This window comes from Telopea speciosissima, chromosome 1 (genome assembly GCF_018873765.1).
Source record: "Telopea speciosissima isolate NSW1024214 ecotype Mountain lineage chromosome 1, Tspe_v1, whole genome shotgun sequence".
In the NCBI taxonomy this organism is placed as follows: Eukaryota; Viridiplantae; Streptophyta; class Magnoliopsida; order Proteales; family Proteaceae; genus Telopea; species Telopea speciosissima.
In genome coordinates this window covers 63,032,867-63,051,504 of record NC_057916.1, presented here as the reverse complement: position 1 = coordinate 63,051,504, position 18,638 = coordinate 63,032,867, and the positions used below count along the sequence as shown (strand labels likewise).

At 39.2% G+C, this 18,638-nt stretch overlaps 1 protein-coding gene across 2 annotated transcripts in view; it reads right to left on the bottom strand.

Moving 5' to 3' along the window:
• LOC122648528 overlaps nucleotides 1–18,638 on the bottom strand; it is a 207,957-nt gene that overhangs the window by 166,519 nt on the left and 22,800 nt on the right. For both annotated transcript variants that reach the window (XM_043841740.1, XM_043841741.1), the window contains exons 2-9: nucleotides 13,084–13,187; nucleotides 12,765–12,899; nucleotides 12,620–12,670; nucleotides 6,143–6,237; nucleotides 5,951–6,068; nucleotides 1,532–1,633; nucleotides 1,249–1,437; nucleotides 719–879 (exon numbers count right to left, since the gene is read on the bottom strand). In XM_043841740.1, the coding sequence (XP_043697675.1) occupies nucleotides 719–879; nucleotides 1,249–1,437; nucleotides 1,532–1,633; nucleotides 5,951–6,068; nucleotides 6,143–6,237; nucleotides 12,620–12,670; nucleotides 12,765–12,899; nucleotides 13,084–13,187 (955 nt within the window). The remainder of the gene's footprint in view (nucleotides 1–718; nucleotides 880–1,248; nucleotides 1,438–1,531; nucleotides 1,634–5,950; nucleotides 6,069–6,142; nucleotides 6,238–12,619; nucleotides 12,671–12,764; nucleotides 12,900–13,083; nucleotides 13,188–18,638) is intronic.

Below are 18,638 nucleotides of genomic sequence, written 5' to 3'. Positions count from 1 at the left end.
ATAGGGATGTAAGAAACAGCCCCTGGTGGGAAACAACTCACCACCAAGGGTGGGAAAGGAAGGACGACAGCAGCAGGTGGAGGTAACGACCCACGAGAGAGGGCCGCGGGAGGCTGGTCGCAAGGCGGAAGGTTGGCAGAAGGGTGGCAAAAGGAGGAAGGAGACAGTGGTGATGGACTAGGGAAAAATCACGAGAGAGAGAGAGAGACGAAAAAAAGAAAAAAAAATTTATGTCCTAGATTCCCAGATGAATTTTGGCTCTGATGCCATGTTGAATTCCGTGAATACTGGCTTGAGAGGAACATTCTGGAATGAGTACAAGGACAATTGTACCCTTAAACCCATATTACAACATTTGTAGAGCAATTCTAGTTAAGGTTTCAACAGATAACTCAAATATAGAGCATCATTCTTAATAACACAAAGGTTAGGTCACAAGTTCTAGACCTCCGTGAGCAATACTCGGCTGAAGGTTTTGACAAATATCTACATCTTGTAAATCAAACTTAGTTTACCTTGTTAATCCTTCATTTACAAGCATGTGCTGGCCAATGTCAAAGGTTAAAACCTCACTCTGGCAATCTTACAAAATACTTTCTCACATATTTGGCCAATCACTTTGACATTAACCCCAAAAATTTAAACCAAAAAGCAAAAGCGTTCAAGAAAGCTAGAGTAAAATAATAATCAAAGAAACTGAAAAAGGGAACTAGAATACCTTGCCGCCTTCATCTGGTCAGATACTGCTTTACAAGCATACTTCCACCAAGAACTAGGATCAGATTTTACTGGGACAAGTGGCCGATAGTGAGCATATCTCAGGCGTTGATTAAAGGCAGCAAAATTATCAGCCAGTTTTAGAATATCCCTATATCCATTCTGCATTCACAAACCAAGTTCTTGTTTAAGATCCATGGTGAGTCAGTTTTAAAGTAGAACAGTGATCAAACCATTCAGGTCTTGTGGTCAGGCTGTTGAAGAACAGTCTGACAGTAGGTCCAAACCGATCCAAACAACAAGGTATCCATATTATATATTCTGTTTTGTTACAAAATGACCTCCGGCATGGTGGTTGTTCCAGGTCTAATGAAGCCAATAATGATTTGGATAAAGGACTTTTCAAGAGCCCTAATATTGTAGACCTAATTTATGGCCTCATATAGTCATATCTGGTCATAAGGATTATGATTCTGATCCTGGAATAAATCACTGAGCCCAGCATTTGACCAGAGTGGTATTCAGACAAACCTTCGATAAACAAAGAGTAACATCATCCAAGTTAATTGTTGCTTTCTGTAAAGGTTGGCCTGTACTTGTAGATTCATCTGGCCGCAACTTTGAATACTTTGCATTCCCTGTCACTGGTTGCAGAATGTAAGCGTGCTCTTCTATAACGGAGCCAGCTGATTTGCCACTTTTAGTACCAAATTCAAAGACCTGAATTTCATGGAAGCCCAAAGAATCATGATTGAGCCCAACATAAAATGTACTCAGGAATATAGATTGCAACAAAAGACAGTCATATGCATACCTGACTCCACTCTGAAGGAAGCAAATCCTCCCATGGTTTGTCAATGTGCCATGGGCGAATGTCAGAATCAAAATAAAGAGCCAACCGCTCAAGCTCCACTGACTATACAAAACAGGGGAAGAAATTCAGGGAGTAGTCATCAACAAATCCTCCCATGGTAAAAAAAAATTCAAAGATTTTTTTAATAAAAAACAACAAATGTATTTTCAAAACAATGAAGGATATAACATCCATCATCACCACCCCACCCCCACACACAAAAAAAAATTTGTACTTCACATACATCTTAGGATAAGCAAAATAATGAACAAAAGTGTCGGTTGTAAAGCAAAAAAAAACCACCAGGAAGAAATACAATTCCTATCAACCCCCTTAAAGTGTTTAGTAACAAAATTCCAATCTATCAGATACTTCCCAATATCAGCAAAATTTGGAGTTTTTAGTGTCCTTATGCTTCCCATTTCTACCCAAATAGTTTGTTTCTTTGTTAATTCCTCAGCAAGATACCTAAATATAAAAACAGAAAAGAAAAGCAGAAATAAACTTTAATCAGAAGGCATCCATCATTTACTAAGAAAAGTATTGCAATAAATTTTTATTTAGCTTCAATTTATCCATTGCAAGCAAACTAAATATCAATAACACTAAGGATAGACACAAATAGAAGAGTTAGGATAACCTACTTCTACTTTACAGTGAGACCAAGAGGTGAAAGTCCAGTGGATCCAGGAGATCACAACAAAGCCAGAGAAGCTTCCGAAGGTGAATCGAAAGATAAAGAGACTTCTTTCGTTTTCCTTTTTAAGCGACAAATTGGTTGTATTACACATTTTGATGAAATGACAACATAAAATATCTCCCCCCACCCCAGCCAAAAAAAAAGAGAGGGGGAGACGTCACTGGCACAACATTAGGAAAAGGCTTTCTGCCAGGCCCCTGTTTTTCTGCCACCTGGACTAATGGTTTGGCATCTCAAATTTGGTGGCCTGTCTCAACCATAACGCCCACCATATATGGGGCTTTCTTTCTTGGGTTTTCAACTGCCTCTACTTCACTATGGATTTCATTTTCAGTGGGATTTAGGGTTTTATGTTTCAGGTGTCATGGATTTCATGGTTTCAGGATTCATGGTTTAAAGCTCAAAGTTCCAGGTCCTCATGTTTGATCATATCCGAGTGAGGATGACATCGCACTAACCCAACCCTTTTTTCCGGGAAAGGTAAAAGACTGTACTAAAGTACATCAAAAGAAAGCAACCTGTACACTATGGATGTCGTAGGGATTTGACACAGGACCGTCTGCAGAAAACCTAACCCTGCCCTCTTTATAAGGCCTTGTCCGCACCCAACCCATACAAAAAGCATTAAAACCAAGGCTCTTATCCATTTATATATTCATCCCATTTGTTCCATGTAAAAAGAGAGTTCAAACCCCTTATAAGCTGGCACCACAGAACACCAACTAGATACCAGCCTCACAGCCCCCTCCAGAAACTCTCTCAACTGGATGATACAGTAAAGCCTACAGTTACAGATTATCTAAGGCTGAACTACAAGGAAAGGTGGTAGGTAATAGAGTATTGAAATGGGTTTTGAAAAGAGAATAGGGAAAGGAGATGAAACAAGAACTGATATGGAATTAAGACACCGTGAACAGTAAACAAGACTAGTAACCAGGGAAAACAAGTACACAAGAATGAGAAAACAAACTAGAAATTAAGAAAGAATAGCTATACTGTTAAGTAATAGTAGCAGGAACAGAGATAGAGGAATTAAAGGGGAGAAGAAGAATAGCAGAGATCAAAGAATAATAAGAAGATCTTACAGTAAGAAGAGAAGAGAACAGAAACGTAACTTTAGCCACGGCAATCAATTCATAAGTAGTCAAACCATTTAAATTAACTTAAGTTTATTCAATCAACTTGTATAGCCAGAGGGCAGGGTACGTTCACTTATATAGAATTCTAATAATCTGACTCCTACTATGACTAGAACTTCCCATTATCCTAATAGAACTCAAACCACTACTTATTCGACCAATAATGCTGAAAAGAGGCCGCGTTATATACTGAAAAGAACATAATTGGACTCCTAAACTCATAAGGAATCAAAGACTAACTACAGCTACAGAAATCCTGACTATGATCAAACAACAAATTAGACTTTCAAACTCCTAATGCTACTAGGAAAAGACTTAAAATTCATTTACCCCTTTTGGACCAAACTTTTGGGATTTATTATTGAGCCCATTACAACAAAAAAATACTAAAAGCGGATTCAGATGCCAAAGTTTGGTGCGTAAAGTTGGAGATGGATTACGGGAAAGGGACCGTTCCTCCTTTGCTGAAGCTGGAGGGAAGGTTTACAGGAGAGGAACCTTTCCTCTGAAAATGTCTGATTTGACATTTTGTAGGCTTTGAATGTACTCCATCACTAATTGAAAGAGGGTCACCACAAAATGGAACCTTCAGGATTTCTGTTTATAGATTGGAGACTGGTCTGTATTTGTTTGTCTCCTCGTCCCAATGCTAGGTGCCCAGAATGCTGAGGTGGGTAAGTAGGTGGATTGATGACTGCTAGCTGTGGAATGACGCATGATACCCCTCTTATTTGCTTTTAAAAAAGAGCCTACTCTATTAAAAATATAGTACTATGCATTTAATGGGATTCCTTATCTACCAGTATCTTGATTTGAAGCCACAAGGTGCCCCCCAGATCAATTGAAGTCATGGTAATTGTTCTAGTCCTTTGGGCAAGGATAATGGCAGAAGGGGATGACATGATTGACAGGAGAAGAATTGAAGAGCTTCAGATGTCTGTCTTGGTATTACCATCCATCATGTGACGGTCATCGCACCCTTTTAGAATAAACTTGACAAGTCGACCGCTAACGATTTTTTTCATCTGGAAAGCATCTTCATACCTCACATCTAGATTGTGAGGTACCTCCATCCCAGTCTTTCAGACAGATGCAGGGAACAGAAAAGGGAAGGAACCGCAGCCCAGACCTCTGTGGATGAAGGGGAGCTTGTGGCATTCAGATGTAATTCTACTTCAGGAAACAGACCACTCAGTGGGTCACCAGATATTTAATTTCAAATTAGAACTAAAACGGTTTGTGAATCTCAAGTTAAGCGCTGGCTTGCAAATTGGTTGTGCAAGCATCACTCAGCAGGTTTCCACATTAACCATGGATACAAGTTGAGCCCCCAGTACCTTTGTCCTTTAGAACCAGCCCTTCTTATCAGTCACCTACAAGAATCACCTCGCCTTGATTGTGGTCCTCAAAAGGAACCATACTTGGGTACTCAAGGATACATGGGTTGCAATGAAGTATGAACTGTTTGTAGGGAAGACCCTGTGCTAGGAGGTTGGGCTCACCAGATTGGTGAATCAGTGATTCCTCCCAGCTGACTAGCATACTTCCCAAATCTGAAATCCCCTGCTGGTTTATGAAGGAGAACCTATCTGCTGACAACAATTTAGATGGCAAGGTGGGCAGCTCAATTGAAGCATCAACATATTCTATGACTGCAGCCTCCATCAGGATGAACATAAGCTCGCTAATCCTTAAGCATCACTGATGAATGGTACTCCTGATTAATGTTCAACACTTTGGTCAAAACCACCGAAATATCGCAAAAAATTTTGGTTTCGACCTTGGTCAAAACAAAACTGGCTTCAACTCACTAGGCATGTAATACTTTGATCTAAACTAAGTTTCGGTCGAAATCTCGCTAAATTCAGGTTTCGATTCCAATTCGACCAAAATATTACATTCATTTGATATAAATTACAGGGTTTCAATCGAAATGGGTCTCTATTTCGACCCATTTCATTGGTTTCGACCTATTTAGACCTTGGGTGCTAGAAAACCCCATTTTTTCTAACAGAAACTTCTGTTCTCTTTTTGGGCTTTTAACAGCTATGCGGAGTGAGGTCTCAAAGGACTTTTGTCAATTCCAAAATCAAAAAAAAATTTAAAATTGTTCTCATTCCAAGAAAATGGGGATTAAATCTCTCTCGCAAAAGCTTCCAGTTTTCTTAAGGAAATAAATGGTAAAGAAAAGATTGAAGGTTTTCCAAATACTATCAAGCAGGGATGAGGCATGTGGGAGTACGGAAATCCTTGAAGTCTAACTGATGTAATAGAACAGATATGGGAGTTTGTTTTAGGTTTCCCATAATCTTCCCTCATACACAGATAATCTTTGGTAAACAAAGGTGCAAATAGAGAGTTTCCATATGTTGTGATTCTATTCCATAAGCTGTTAATTGTCTTTCTTATTATAATGCAAACAGAACACAAATCCTAGTTATTGATTCAATCAAGAGAGAGAATGTAATTAAACAGGGGCGAAGGGAAGAAACCAGGATCATTGTAATCGAACTCCGTAAACATATTAAGAGACAATCTTACCTTCTGAACACGCTCCAGTGCACCCCCAGTAACAAATGTTTCCTTTCCACTGTCATCTATCGTCACAGCTGAAAGTTTTGCCAATGTCACACCAGAAGCAAATGGATGACCAGGATTGCTACAGAACAGGATGGCAGTAGTAAGACCACCACACCAGCTGGATTACAAAAATAGAATGCACAGAGTCATTACCTCTCAAGATCCTCATATCTAATGTGGATGTTGGTAATTGAGAGCTTCAGATTTCCAATAACTGTATTGATTAGGGAGCCCACCCATGATTTATTCTGTAACAACAAAGAAATACGGAGGAAGATCATAATCATGGGATATGCTAGCAAAAACCAACCTGGATTGATATTCCATGAAATTACATAGCTGCAACTCTGCAAGAGAAGGCCAAGGTTTGAGATTTAGGATAGGTCATTTTGACCCCTATCAAAATCAAAAAAAATTGTCAAAATGGTCGAAATTTGGTAATAATTTGAGAAATTAAGGGAAATTCTAAGAATTTTGCAATGAAACTTTAGGGGATTCTTATTTCAGAATAAAAACACATCTATGACTGTTGGATGTCAGGGAAAAAAAACACCCAAAGTGGTATTTTGGTTTAGCACCGTATTTTGCTAATGAAAGCATTCAAAAAGTACTCAAATCTAGTAAAAAAAATTGAACAAAGATGATAAGTTTTAGGGACTGACCCCCTTCTCGAAGTTTCAACCCAAATGTCTCTTTGCAATCTTGTCATGGGAGATTAGCCGAGTTTGGGAAAGGTTTGAATCTCCAAAGATATTTAAGTTTTTTAAAAATTTTGAAGCTTTATAGCAATTTCGACCCATTTTGAAAATTTGGGCTCAAAATTTGTATGTTATACAAATGAATGTAGCATTTTGACTATTTTGACCAAACTTCAATTCATTCATTTTGATGAAATATTGTATTTCGTATGTGATTTCATTTCAAGGTCCAGGGACACCGAAATATTTCGCCAAATTAATACCCATTTCAATCGAAATATCAACATTCACAACAGTAATAATTAACTGAAGTTCATAAAGTGTTTGTCACAAATAATTAAACTATAAGTATTAATAAAATATTATAGCAATGGAAAAAGAAAGTACATAGCAGTAGAACAGGGAAACAGGATATATAGAAATACAAATGTTGAGAATATAATGTATATATATAGAAATACAACTGTTGTGAATATAGTGTTGGGATGTTTTATAGTGATACTTTTCAAGTCAGGGAGTTATTTGTAATTCTATAAGTGTTGTCATTAGTTGCCATTAGAGTTATTGTCCTTACTTGTAATTATGCAAAATTTATATTATAAATAAGGGGAAAAAGAAGGCTGCCAGGCTGTGTGGCACATACACCCAGACACAGGAAGGGCAAAATGACAACCTCATCCTCGTGAAATAAAAAATCCCACCATTGTTAGATGCCCCCGTGAACGCTCTCATTGGTTCCCATACTAGTGCAGGGGCCACACAGCCTGGCAGCGATCCCCCTCGCCATAAATAAACATGCTGCCCTAATGGTTAGACTAATCTAGTCTAGCCGTACAGACGGCCTTTCTTCTCTTCTCTTGTACATTTGTAGATACTGATTTCAGTTCTTGGATTTGTCACATGGTATCAGAGAAGAAATAATCATACGTGCAAATATTCTATTGGTTTGAGAGTCCCTTCAAGAGTTTTGTTCTGTTCTTGGTGTGCAGCCACCTATGCCACCTGCTACATTTGGTTCTACTACAGTGTCCTTGTTGATCAAGGTTTTAATACTTGGTCTCGACCAGGTTGAGTCATCTGAGATCTCGAGATCTCGGCGAGAGTGTATTTTTTTATGTTTCGGAATTATGTTTCGGTGGGCATATGGCCATAGTTGGCTCCAAAACTTTAAGGTAAGCCTGTTTTAGGCTTAATAAACATATATAAAGGTTCAACTTGAAGAAGAAAAAAAACACCCAATTTGGTGTTTTGGATTTGCACCCTTGGTTGGCAGTAAAGGCCGAACCCTTAATGTAATATTGCCTATTCTACACATTGTTCGAATGAGATGAGACATAATTGGCAAGCAAAACAAGTACATTATGCACATCTACCACAAACCACTGTTCACGTGAACAGTGCCACGGCCCCTTATTTTTCCTTGGTGGAATATTATTAGAAGATCCTATGGGGCCCAAGACAAGATCATGTGAAGACTTTTTAGAAGTGTCAATTTTGTCTATGTGTGGGGATTTAGAAGTTTAGTTTAGTTTCTAATTTTAGATTTAGAAAGTAGGCTTAAGTAAACTTAGTTTCTATTTTATAGTTTCTAATTTGTTCCTTGCATGTTGGTTGAACTATAAAGCCTAGTTTCTTTTCATTAAGCTTCTATTTTTAGTAGTTTTTATTTTCTTTTAACTTGAGGTGCAAGCATAGCGCTCTATTAATTGTAAGGTTGTTGTAGCCATTCCCCACGATTTGAATGACTAGTTAAGATTGCTTATGCAAGTTTTATTGTCACAATTGTGAGGATGAAGGGCAGAGGGCCTGACTGAGAGAGCCGAAACTTTAGGGCTGCTGAGAGCCAAATCTCCTTATCCCTTACCTTCTATTTTCCTATCCTCTTCTTCTCACTGCCTACTACACCCAACCGAACCATATTCCTGCTGTGTTTTGTGACTGTAACTGAGTGCAATCAACTGCTGCTGAAGACCGGAAGGGATTCCCAATCAAGCTCTTGACTGATTGATGCTGATCATCACCAGAGAAGGATCGAGGTTCACCCCTGCAGACCAGTTTTGTGTCCTGTTGCTCCTGCAACATCGAGCCACCTTTTCTTTGAAGCCTGGAGTTTGTTTCAGCAAGGCTTTTGAGGATTGAACCAGACCAACAAGAAGCCCACTCGACCCCAGTATGATCCCCTGTGACTGGCTGGATTGTCCTGCTTCCTTAACCTTCTAATTTCATCACTAACTCAGATCTCCTCTGCTGGTCATCAGAACTGGACCAAACTTGCAGCAAAGCTTCACCCCATCAAGGCTGAAACTCGATTACCTTTGGAGCCCATTTCCAGTGCTGGTTTGCAAGTTATTCCACTAACCTTCTAATTTTGAGTTATCTTCATAAATCATAACTTAACATTCAGCCATTAGATTTGGCCGTAATTTGGAGCAAAGGACCTGATCAGCATCACCTCCACTTAACCGAAGTTTGGTAGCCATCTGTTGGCCAGTTTGTCTCTACCTCCTAAGTTACTAATTCTGGTTTATTGCTATCCTGATGTTCTGCTGCAACCTGTCATCAATCCTATTGTAGAGTGGTTCTTAGCTGAACCCCTTCTACATTAGTTGGTCCGTGAAAGATGGTAGCTATCACCCTGGCTGGGGCGTCTCGCTCAGCATGATAGTTCAGCTGCTCTCTATTGGGCGACCTGCTTCGCCTTCGATCACCTCTGTCCTTTCTTCTGTCAGGCTCTCCTTCTTCTTGATGACCACGTTGATCTGTGCTCTGGGCATCTTTGTTCTCCCGGTTATCTCAGTTGCCTCGATCTTTTTGTAAGTCCTCGCCCTGATTAGGCAGAGCTTTGTTATTGGCTCGTGCTTGTATTTCCCTCTCTCCTCCCCTCCCTTTCTTTCCTTTGGTTAATGAATTTTTTATTTATCTAAAAAAAATTCTTCTTGGTCAGCCTCCCCTTTACAAGGTTCTTCCGGCTGCCGCTTGGAGACTGCTTCATTTCAGTAACTGTCAAGCTTGGACTGCTTATCACTCATGCGATTTCTTGGGTTCCGACCTGAATTGGTAGACCTCAAACTACTGTGCTTGCTAACCTGAACGCCCTGAGCTACTTGGGGCGGTGCCTCACGTGAATGGGCTAAATTTAATCGCCCTTGAATTTTTCTGAATAGCTTGCATCAGGTCCCGAAGTTATTGCTGCAGAGCGTTAAATTGTGCCCGAGTCACTGGGGCCTGTTGGTCAGGTAGCTCTGTACCAGCCTACCAGAGTTGGCCTGGTTACATTGGCGATAGAGATGAAGAGTACCACGGCTGCGATTGGCATTGCAAGGGGCTATTGGGGAAATCCCGACTTGGTTTGCTGGAGCCTTTTCAGCTTGTTGGCTCCTATGGCTGCAGTCAGGTGCGCTCTGATTTTCCTGGGAACTTCCTGCAGCGTGTATTGATCTCGTTGTCGTCCTGGTTGATTGCTCTTACTCTCACCCTTTTTCTCACAGACACTGCCAATTTGTTGCGGCCGGAATCCGTGTGGATGACGTGGATGTCCTGCAAAAGGGTAGGCGCAAAGCGGACTCCGAGGGGGGACTCTCCAATGCCTAAGTCAGATTCCGTCCAACAGTATAATGAGATGCGAGTACAGAGAGAGCAGTAAGAAGTTGCTGAGTTGTTGAATGATCGTACCTGGGTCCCTCCTTCACTATATAAAGGAGAGGCGGCTGCAGTGGCAGTGGCAGTTGCAGAATTCTGACAGCCGTTGGAGTCCTTCCATATTTGGGAATGTCGTATATTCACTCGCACGTGCTAGAGTGGGACTGGTAATTCCTTTAATTTGGGGATCGTGCCCTGCCCACTCGCACATGGAGTGGAGTTTGAATCCTAAACCAGCTTTGATAGTGGTGAGTAGCTCTTCCTACAGAGTTTGAGTCCAGGCTTTGACTGGTTTCCTGCCAGGTGTCACATGCCCATTGAGGGTTAATTTTTGGGTGTATCAGCTAGTGTCATCAGCAATGCGTTCTCTTATGAAGATGGTTACTTGTGGTTTGCAGCAACAAGATAAATATTTGTGTTATTGGGGTTTGCAACTACCTTACGTTGTTAACAATTACTTGTCGTTCCCAGCAACCTTATGTTGTTATCATGGTTTGCAGCTACTTTATGTTGCTATCTGTAGTTCACACTATGCTGCTCTTTTATCCGTGGTTCGCAGCAACCTATGCTGCTATTTTATCTGTCTTCCTTGTGAATATTACTACTTACCTTCCTTGAGAAGGGCTTATAATGTCGTTGCTGCTATAATATTTTGTCTTGTGGTTGGTATTTTCTGCCACTTATTTTTCTCGTTGTTGTTTGGATTTATTCGACACGAAGATTTTCTTTACTGCTGTGCTGATGGTTGATGTGCTCATGATTGTGCTGCAACTGGAAGGTGTTGTTGCTGACTATTGGCTTCCATGGCTATATCTGTTCAGGTTGGATTCTGCTGGTTATGTCTGTCCTTGTTCCAAGCTGGAGCCTAGGATATATACATACATACATGCATATATATATATATGCTCCAGCTTGAGGGGGATGTTGAGAATATAGTGTTGGGATGTTCTGTAATGATACTTTTCCAGTCAGAGGTTTGTAATTCTTCATAAGTGTTATCCTTAGTTGCTGTTAGAGTTTAGTGCTAGTGGCAGGACAGTTTGGATATTTCTGATTTTTGGTTATGTTACAGTTGAAAATCTCACCAAGCATGGAATCAGAGCAAATTCTTCTTGCTGCCTTTGCCATCACTCTGCTGAAAGTCACTCCCATCTGTTCTTTCCTGCCGGCAACAGCTAATCAAATCTTGCTTTGAGTGGTTATCAAGCCCATAATTCCTTGTTCAGAAGGAAAGAGAGAAGATAGTCGATTTCTTCCCAGACCTACCACACCATGCCTCAAGAACGAGGCTCTCGGATGGCGGGCAGTGATCGGACGTCTATGACAGCAAAGCTATGAAGGACCATCAAGGGAATTCACGTGATTGGGCTACCAGCAAAGCTATGAAGGACTATCATATGTAATAGAAAAACAACAATAAAGGAAAAAAAGAGTTTCAGTTATTCAACTTTGTTCTTTTATTGTATTGATCCTGCTGCAATCGATCTCCCACTGGTTTCCCTGGTTCGAGGTCTACTTTTGCATTAAATCTAGTCTAGCGGTACAGACGGCCTTTCTTCTCCTCTATTCTCTTCTCTCTTTTCTCTTCTACATTCACAAATACTGGTTTCAGTTTTTGGATTTGTCACAACAACAACAGTACTGATTGTTTTTAGAGCAGAATTGGTAGCTCTAAATACAATCAGTATATGATGGCTGTAGGACAGAATCTACAGATACATTTTTCCTTCCTTTTGGCCATACAAGTAATGTCCTTCCTCACCATCACAAACCAGGTCAATTTTGGCCTTCCCCTTGTCCTTTTACTACCTTTAATTGGCAACATTCTTAATGTTGTAATCCTCGTTGAACATGCCAAAACATCTTAATCCATCTTCCCTCATCTTGTCACCTATTGGTACAACTCCTAAGTTTGTTTGACAAGTATTAATTTCCCTCCCAGTCTTGCCGCTCATCCATCTCAACGTATTAACATATGCAACACTTATTTTCTGTGTACGTTTTATCTTTTGCTGCCCAGCAATCAGCACCTAGCAGGCTAGCATACAGTAAACTGAATTGAATCTCCATGCTGCCTTGATGAATATTTAATTGAGATAATCAAATTTTGGTATGCTAGCACAAGATTTGACTTCACAATAAAGGTGAAAACGTAAAGTTGTAAAAAATAATTCACACAAAGATTTAGAGAGACACTATGCCCAATTTTACACAAACCACAATTCCTAGAATCCACAAAATACTTGTTGAAATTCCAAATGCTGAAATACATAGGATTTAGGCCAAATCATACCATTGTTGATTGTAGTTGCTGACTACTTTCCAACAGCCTCATTTCCATTTCCTATGGCATAGATACACAATAACATCAATCACTCATTTAAACAGCAGTCATTGAACATGACAAATCAGCGCAATAAAGTGTGTCAATGACTTACCCGTACTCTGCTCTTCTTAGCTTCTTGGACAGCATCCTCAGTACATCCTTCAACCTGGGTTGCAGGTTCAGCTAATATGAAAATACGGTCCAGATAAACTACCACCGGTTCCTGACCCAGCCTGCTCCATGGAACCTGAAATTGTGTAAACAACACAAAAATAATAAGAATTTCATAAAAATGCTAACAATGTAAGGCCATATGCCAAACATAAAATTAACGACCACACTTATTCACATAAAACCTTCAGCGACTTAACAAAAATATCAAACTTCTATTTTAGGGGGCAGGGGGAGGGGACTAACTAAGAATCTCAAACCTTGAGCCTCACTGAACCAAGGAAGCCTGCCTTGACTTTCACAGGCAACTTCAATGCATTAAGTGCCTCCGGCTTCAATTGCATGTTTTTTAGCTCTACATCACCTGCAGCATAATTTTCAGTAATGAGAAGAATACCACTACAAACTCATTAACAGTTAATTAGACAATTCAACATGGACAACTAAAACTTCAAAACTTAAAAATCAAAAGCACTACATTCACACACATAATAAATCCGCATAGAAAAGAAACATGCCAAGTAACATGATCACTCAAGTGATCAAATGACCATTAATTACATAAAAATAAAACTAAGGAATTAAAATAGTTAATCACGTATGCAACCCTTTACCCATACTTTAGGTCCATAAAAGAGACCTATACATTGGAAACTCATGGGATCAAAGGCCCAACATGTATATAACCCAACCCTAGACTTATTCCCATTAAAATAAGCCTCTTTTGGTGATGTATCTGCATCAGTCTCCTTCTCTGGTTAAACCTAATTCCACTCCCTCTTCTAAGGATAATTCAACCTTCGTTGCTAATGGTGATGGCCGTGGTTGTGGTAATGGTGCTTCAGATAAAGATAGTGGATCAGGGGGAGGTCGTGGACATGGTATGGGTGGTCGTGGCAATCCACCTTCTAATCCAATTGTTCGCTAGTGTACTCATTGTGGTCACCCTAATCACACTATTGATAAATGTTGGATGAAGCATGGCGAGCTCCAATGGGCACAACAACAATTTTCCAATACTATTGTTTCTGATGGGAATACTGAAGTAGTGCCCCAAATGAAACTAATCATGGTCCTTCAACTAGAGGTGGTGTCTCATCCCATATTGATATGATAAATCAACTTTTGAAAAGAGTTCAGAAACTTGGGACATCGTCTTCCATATCCACAACTACATTAGCTCATTCTGGTACACCTACATGTTTTATCTCCTCATCCTCCACTCACTAGGTCATTGACTCAAGCGTGTCTTCACATATGACTAGTAAGCCAAATTTGTTCTCTTCATTTCAGGAATTTGATTCTCCATCACAAGTTATTCTTGCCAATGGATCTCTTACTAATGTTACTGGTCATGGTGTTGTTCACTTGCCTCTATGCTTTCATTATCAACTGTTGTTCATGTTCGAAAATTGCCTCTTAATCTCTTATCTATTAGTCAATTGACAAAAAATCTTTAACTGCTCCATTACATTTTATCCTTCTCATTGTGTTTTTCAAGATCTCAAGACAAAGATGACAATTAGTGGAGGACATAAGAGGATGGCCTATACTACCTTGACGTTGCATCCTCATCTACGGCAGCATTTGCTACTTTGATGTAACCTCAACTAGGCTACTTGAACAAACGGATCGGGAGACACAAATATAAGATGTGCAGAAAGTTTCTGTTCTGCGCGACCTTATTAAAATGAACATAACTTTCTCAATATAGGTCGTATTGACTTGATTCTAAATCCTATGTATCAAGGACTCACGGGTCTACAATGTTTATGAAGAATGCTTTCTCAAAATAGCACTGTAGGGTACTCGAAATTGCACATGAAGTTAGTGCACGGTTTCTGGAAAATAAAATTAAAACAAAAAAGAAGGATATTACGGGCTGAAACTCAACTCTTCTAGGATATGTTTGCAGCTCCAAGGGTCTTGCAACTCTTCTAGGATGCAAGAGTGTTGGAACCGCTTCCTCTAAAAGGCCGACCTTGTAGGAAAGGAAGGAAACAATATGTATATCATACAAGAGCTCTAACATGGCGGACTATGCAAAGGGGGACACGGGTGGATAAATAATTTTTTAACACCTGCCCGCTCCCAGGGGGACTCAATACCGTGACCCCTGCCTGCTCTGATACCATGTTATCAGAACAATTGAATGAATTTCTTGAGTGATCTAATCGATCAGGCAAGCTCTTTATTTATAATAAAAAGAAAATTACAAAGGGGACAAAAATACCCCTACACTCGCTGACTCTTTAAGAGGAGCAGGCTAAACCTAATGAAATAATAAATAAATAACCCCCAAAGGACCAGAATACCCCCACGGTAATCTGGTGTACATATTCCAACACTCTCCCTCAAGCTGGAGTATACATATATCGAAAGGAAACTCCAGCTTGAACTAATAAGAAAAAAATAAATGCACTCCAACATTCTAACACTCCCAAATAATCTTGGACATAATAAATCTTCAAGAACTTGAAATAATTGATCTTCAAAACCTGGACAGACTTGATCAGCAAAGCTTTCAACGATCTTCAATAGCTGTCCAGTGATGAATCTTGAATTGTCGTAGTGACATAAAATCTTGAAGATAAACAACTAGGGTAGCAAGCAGCGGAAAAAAACTGAATCAACCAAAATATCTTTAATACTCTTCAATACTTCAATCTTCCCCTTACGGTAAATTCAACCCAATAACTAAAGATACCCAATGACAATGGTGGAAAAAGATGATCTTCAATGCTTTGCACAAATGTTCCTGCAAGTTCTGCAATGTCTGCAAGTTTATGCATTTTCTGCAATGTCTGCAAGTTCTGCAATGGAATTGTACACAATTTGCCCCTCACATGTAGTAGTACACGTGAACAATTAATGGAGATGATGTAAGGTTTAATGGCAAAAAACATAATTTTCCAGAATTTTCCAGAGGTGCTATGGGTAATTAAAAACGAAGGAATGACAAAATTATAATTTACCAGAAATTTTCAAAGGTGTTATGGGTAAATACCAATGGTATGGGATATGAAGGGAAGTAGAATTATTGAAAGGGAACGGAGTTGGAAAAAGGATGGCATGGCTGTAATTTGGTTGAAATCCATTTTTAAATACAATCCAAGTCCAATGGCAAACTGATAATAAACCAGAATTTTCAAGGGTCAATTGGGTAGTCAAATAGGGGAATGGCAGAATTGCAAATAACACAAAGTTGAATAAGGGATGGCATAGCTGTAATTGAGATGAAATCTAATTACAAATATCACCTAAGGCAAAAGGGTAATCTAATTACATCAATTGCTGTCCAAATATCTTCATCAATCCTATTTCGCATGTGGGAGTTTATAAATTGGAGTTTTGCACACTTGTTCTTCCTTGTTTGAAGATTGATCAAGCCTTGAAGATTGGAGCTTTTCCTTCAAATCAGATCTGTATACTTATCAGATTTGAATATTGGAGTCAGGAGTTTCTCCCTTGCAGGAGTTTCCATCAAAAGTGTTTGTTTGATCGTTTGAAGATGGTTGAAATTTTATATGTTGAATTGTTTTACTCCGTAATTCATTATCCCACTGCTCTTTTCACTTCACCACCTCCCAAAACATACCTTTGGCATATACCCATAACCACTTTGGACGATAATGGTATTCTCTAATTTGTCATTTCTTCCTTTTCCATTACCCTTAGCACCTCTTGGAATATTCGGGAATATTATCCTTTTGCACTATCTCATTCATCATCTCTGTTATGTCCACGTGTACTACTACACGTGAGGGGGAGATTATGTACAGCACACCCGGACATTGTAGAAGCAAAACTTGCAGGAACACTTGGTGCAAAACATAGAAGATCGAGTTTCCACCATTGCCATTAGGTATCTCCTTTGTTATTGGGTTGAGTTTGCCGTAAAGGGGAGATTGAAGTATTAAAGTATTGAAGATGTTTGGTTATAGCTTGCCTATATGAGGTTCTACAGTTGGGTTGATCATTTCTGCTGCCTGATTTATTTATTTCTGTTGTTTGCTGCCCTAGTTGCTTATCTTTAAGATTATCAATCAGAGATTCATCATTGGACAGCTATTGAAGATTGGTGAAAGTTTGCTGATCAAGGCTGCCCAGGTTTTGGAGATCAATTATTTCAAATTCTTGAAGGCTTATTTGGGAGTTGCATTCATATGTCAAGCTAGATTCTGCTGCAACTTAGTTTCTTCCCATTTTGTTCAAGTTGGGCATTAGTACCTTGTATGTGCCAACTTGAGAGGGAGTGTTAGCATTATTATGGAGTTCTTTTTTTATTTAGTTCAAGCTGGATTTTCCTTCTTCTCTTATTTGTATAATCCAGCTTGAGGGGGAGTGTTGGAATATGTAATCCAGAATACCCTGGGAGTATTCTGGTCCTTTTGGGTAGTTTTATTCATGGTTCAAAATCTCGCGATATTTCGCCGAAATATCGCTTAATTTCGTATATCTCGAGCTTACCGAGATGCGAAATCAGGTCGAAATGAAAAATACCATATTTCGTCGATATCTCGTGAGATATCGTGAGATATCGACGATATCTCGTGAGATATCGACAATATCTCGATATCTCGTGAGATATCGACGAAATATGGTATTTTGGCTTAAAGTGTCACGTGAAGGGGGCTTTAATACAATATTTCGCAAATTTCGGTCCATATTTCGACCGAGAGCTGCATTTGCTAAGGAATTTCAGTCTTTTGCCTATTCTTCCACTCTTCCAAGCTCTCATCCAACACTCTAGCCATTGTTCAAGCACATTGTTGTCGGATTTTCGCCTGAAACTCATCGGAGGGTCATCTAAGCTCATCATCCAAGCTTTTTTCCACTATTTAAGGTAAATTTTATTCCTCTAAAACTATTTTTTGAAAAGACTATGTACAAATTTTGTTGGATGGTGATGATATTAATATATGTTAGACACCGGAGGCCGATCTACCTCACAGAGTGTCGAAATTTTTTTCCATATGTATTTTTTTTTTTTTTTTTCCTGGTTTTAGAAATTCATTTTCCTACAATTAAAATAGGAAATAATTAGGGGTAATATGACTTAGATGGTAATGAATTAAATATATGTTAGACACCAATGGCCGATCTACGCTTCACTGTCGGATTTATTTTTCTGCTCTTAAATAATTATTTTAATTTTCGCACATACCACCCCATTGGCATCGGATTATGGTGCATCATGGTTTTATTCCTATGTTATTAGGTTTAAGTGGCTACTCTTATAGAGACAGCTAGTTAGGGGTAATTATGTCTACAGTTGGCTATGTAGGTTTAGTCTCACATCGCCTAGTTCAGTCCTTGGTAACTTTCCCCTCTATTATAAATAGAGGACCTTACCTATCAATGAAATATAACATTATTATCCCATTCTCTCATTCTCTCATTCTCTCTTTCTAACGAGTTTGCTCTGATACCATGTTGGGAAAACCGTAGGTTAGAAAGAGAGAATATGAGAATGGAATGTGTTAAAAGGTAATGGCAGTTCCGTAAATAACCAGAATTTTGCAAAGGGCCCTTGGTAAATAAGAAAGTAATGGGTCATGTAGGGAATTAGATTTATAGATGGGGGACATACTTGGAAGGAGCAAACTCTTAATGGCAAGATGTAAATAATCATGAGATGGGTAATAATAAAAGGTAGGGTAGTAGCATTAAATACCTAATAAGTTAAAACTCAAAAGGAAAAGGAAAAGGAAACGTGAGGAAGGGGGAGTCAACAAGAGATAACGTGATATGGGTATAGTGACATAAGATGGGGGTAATATGGGAAAATTAGGTTAAACTAAAATAAAAGGAA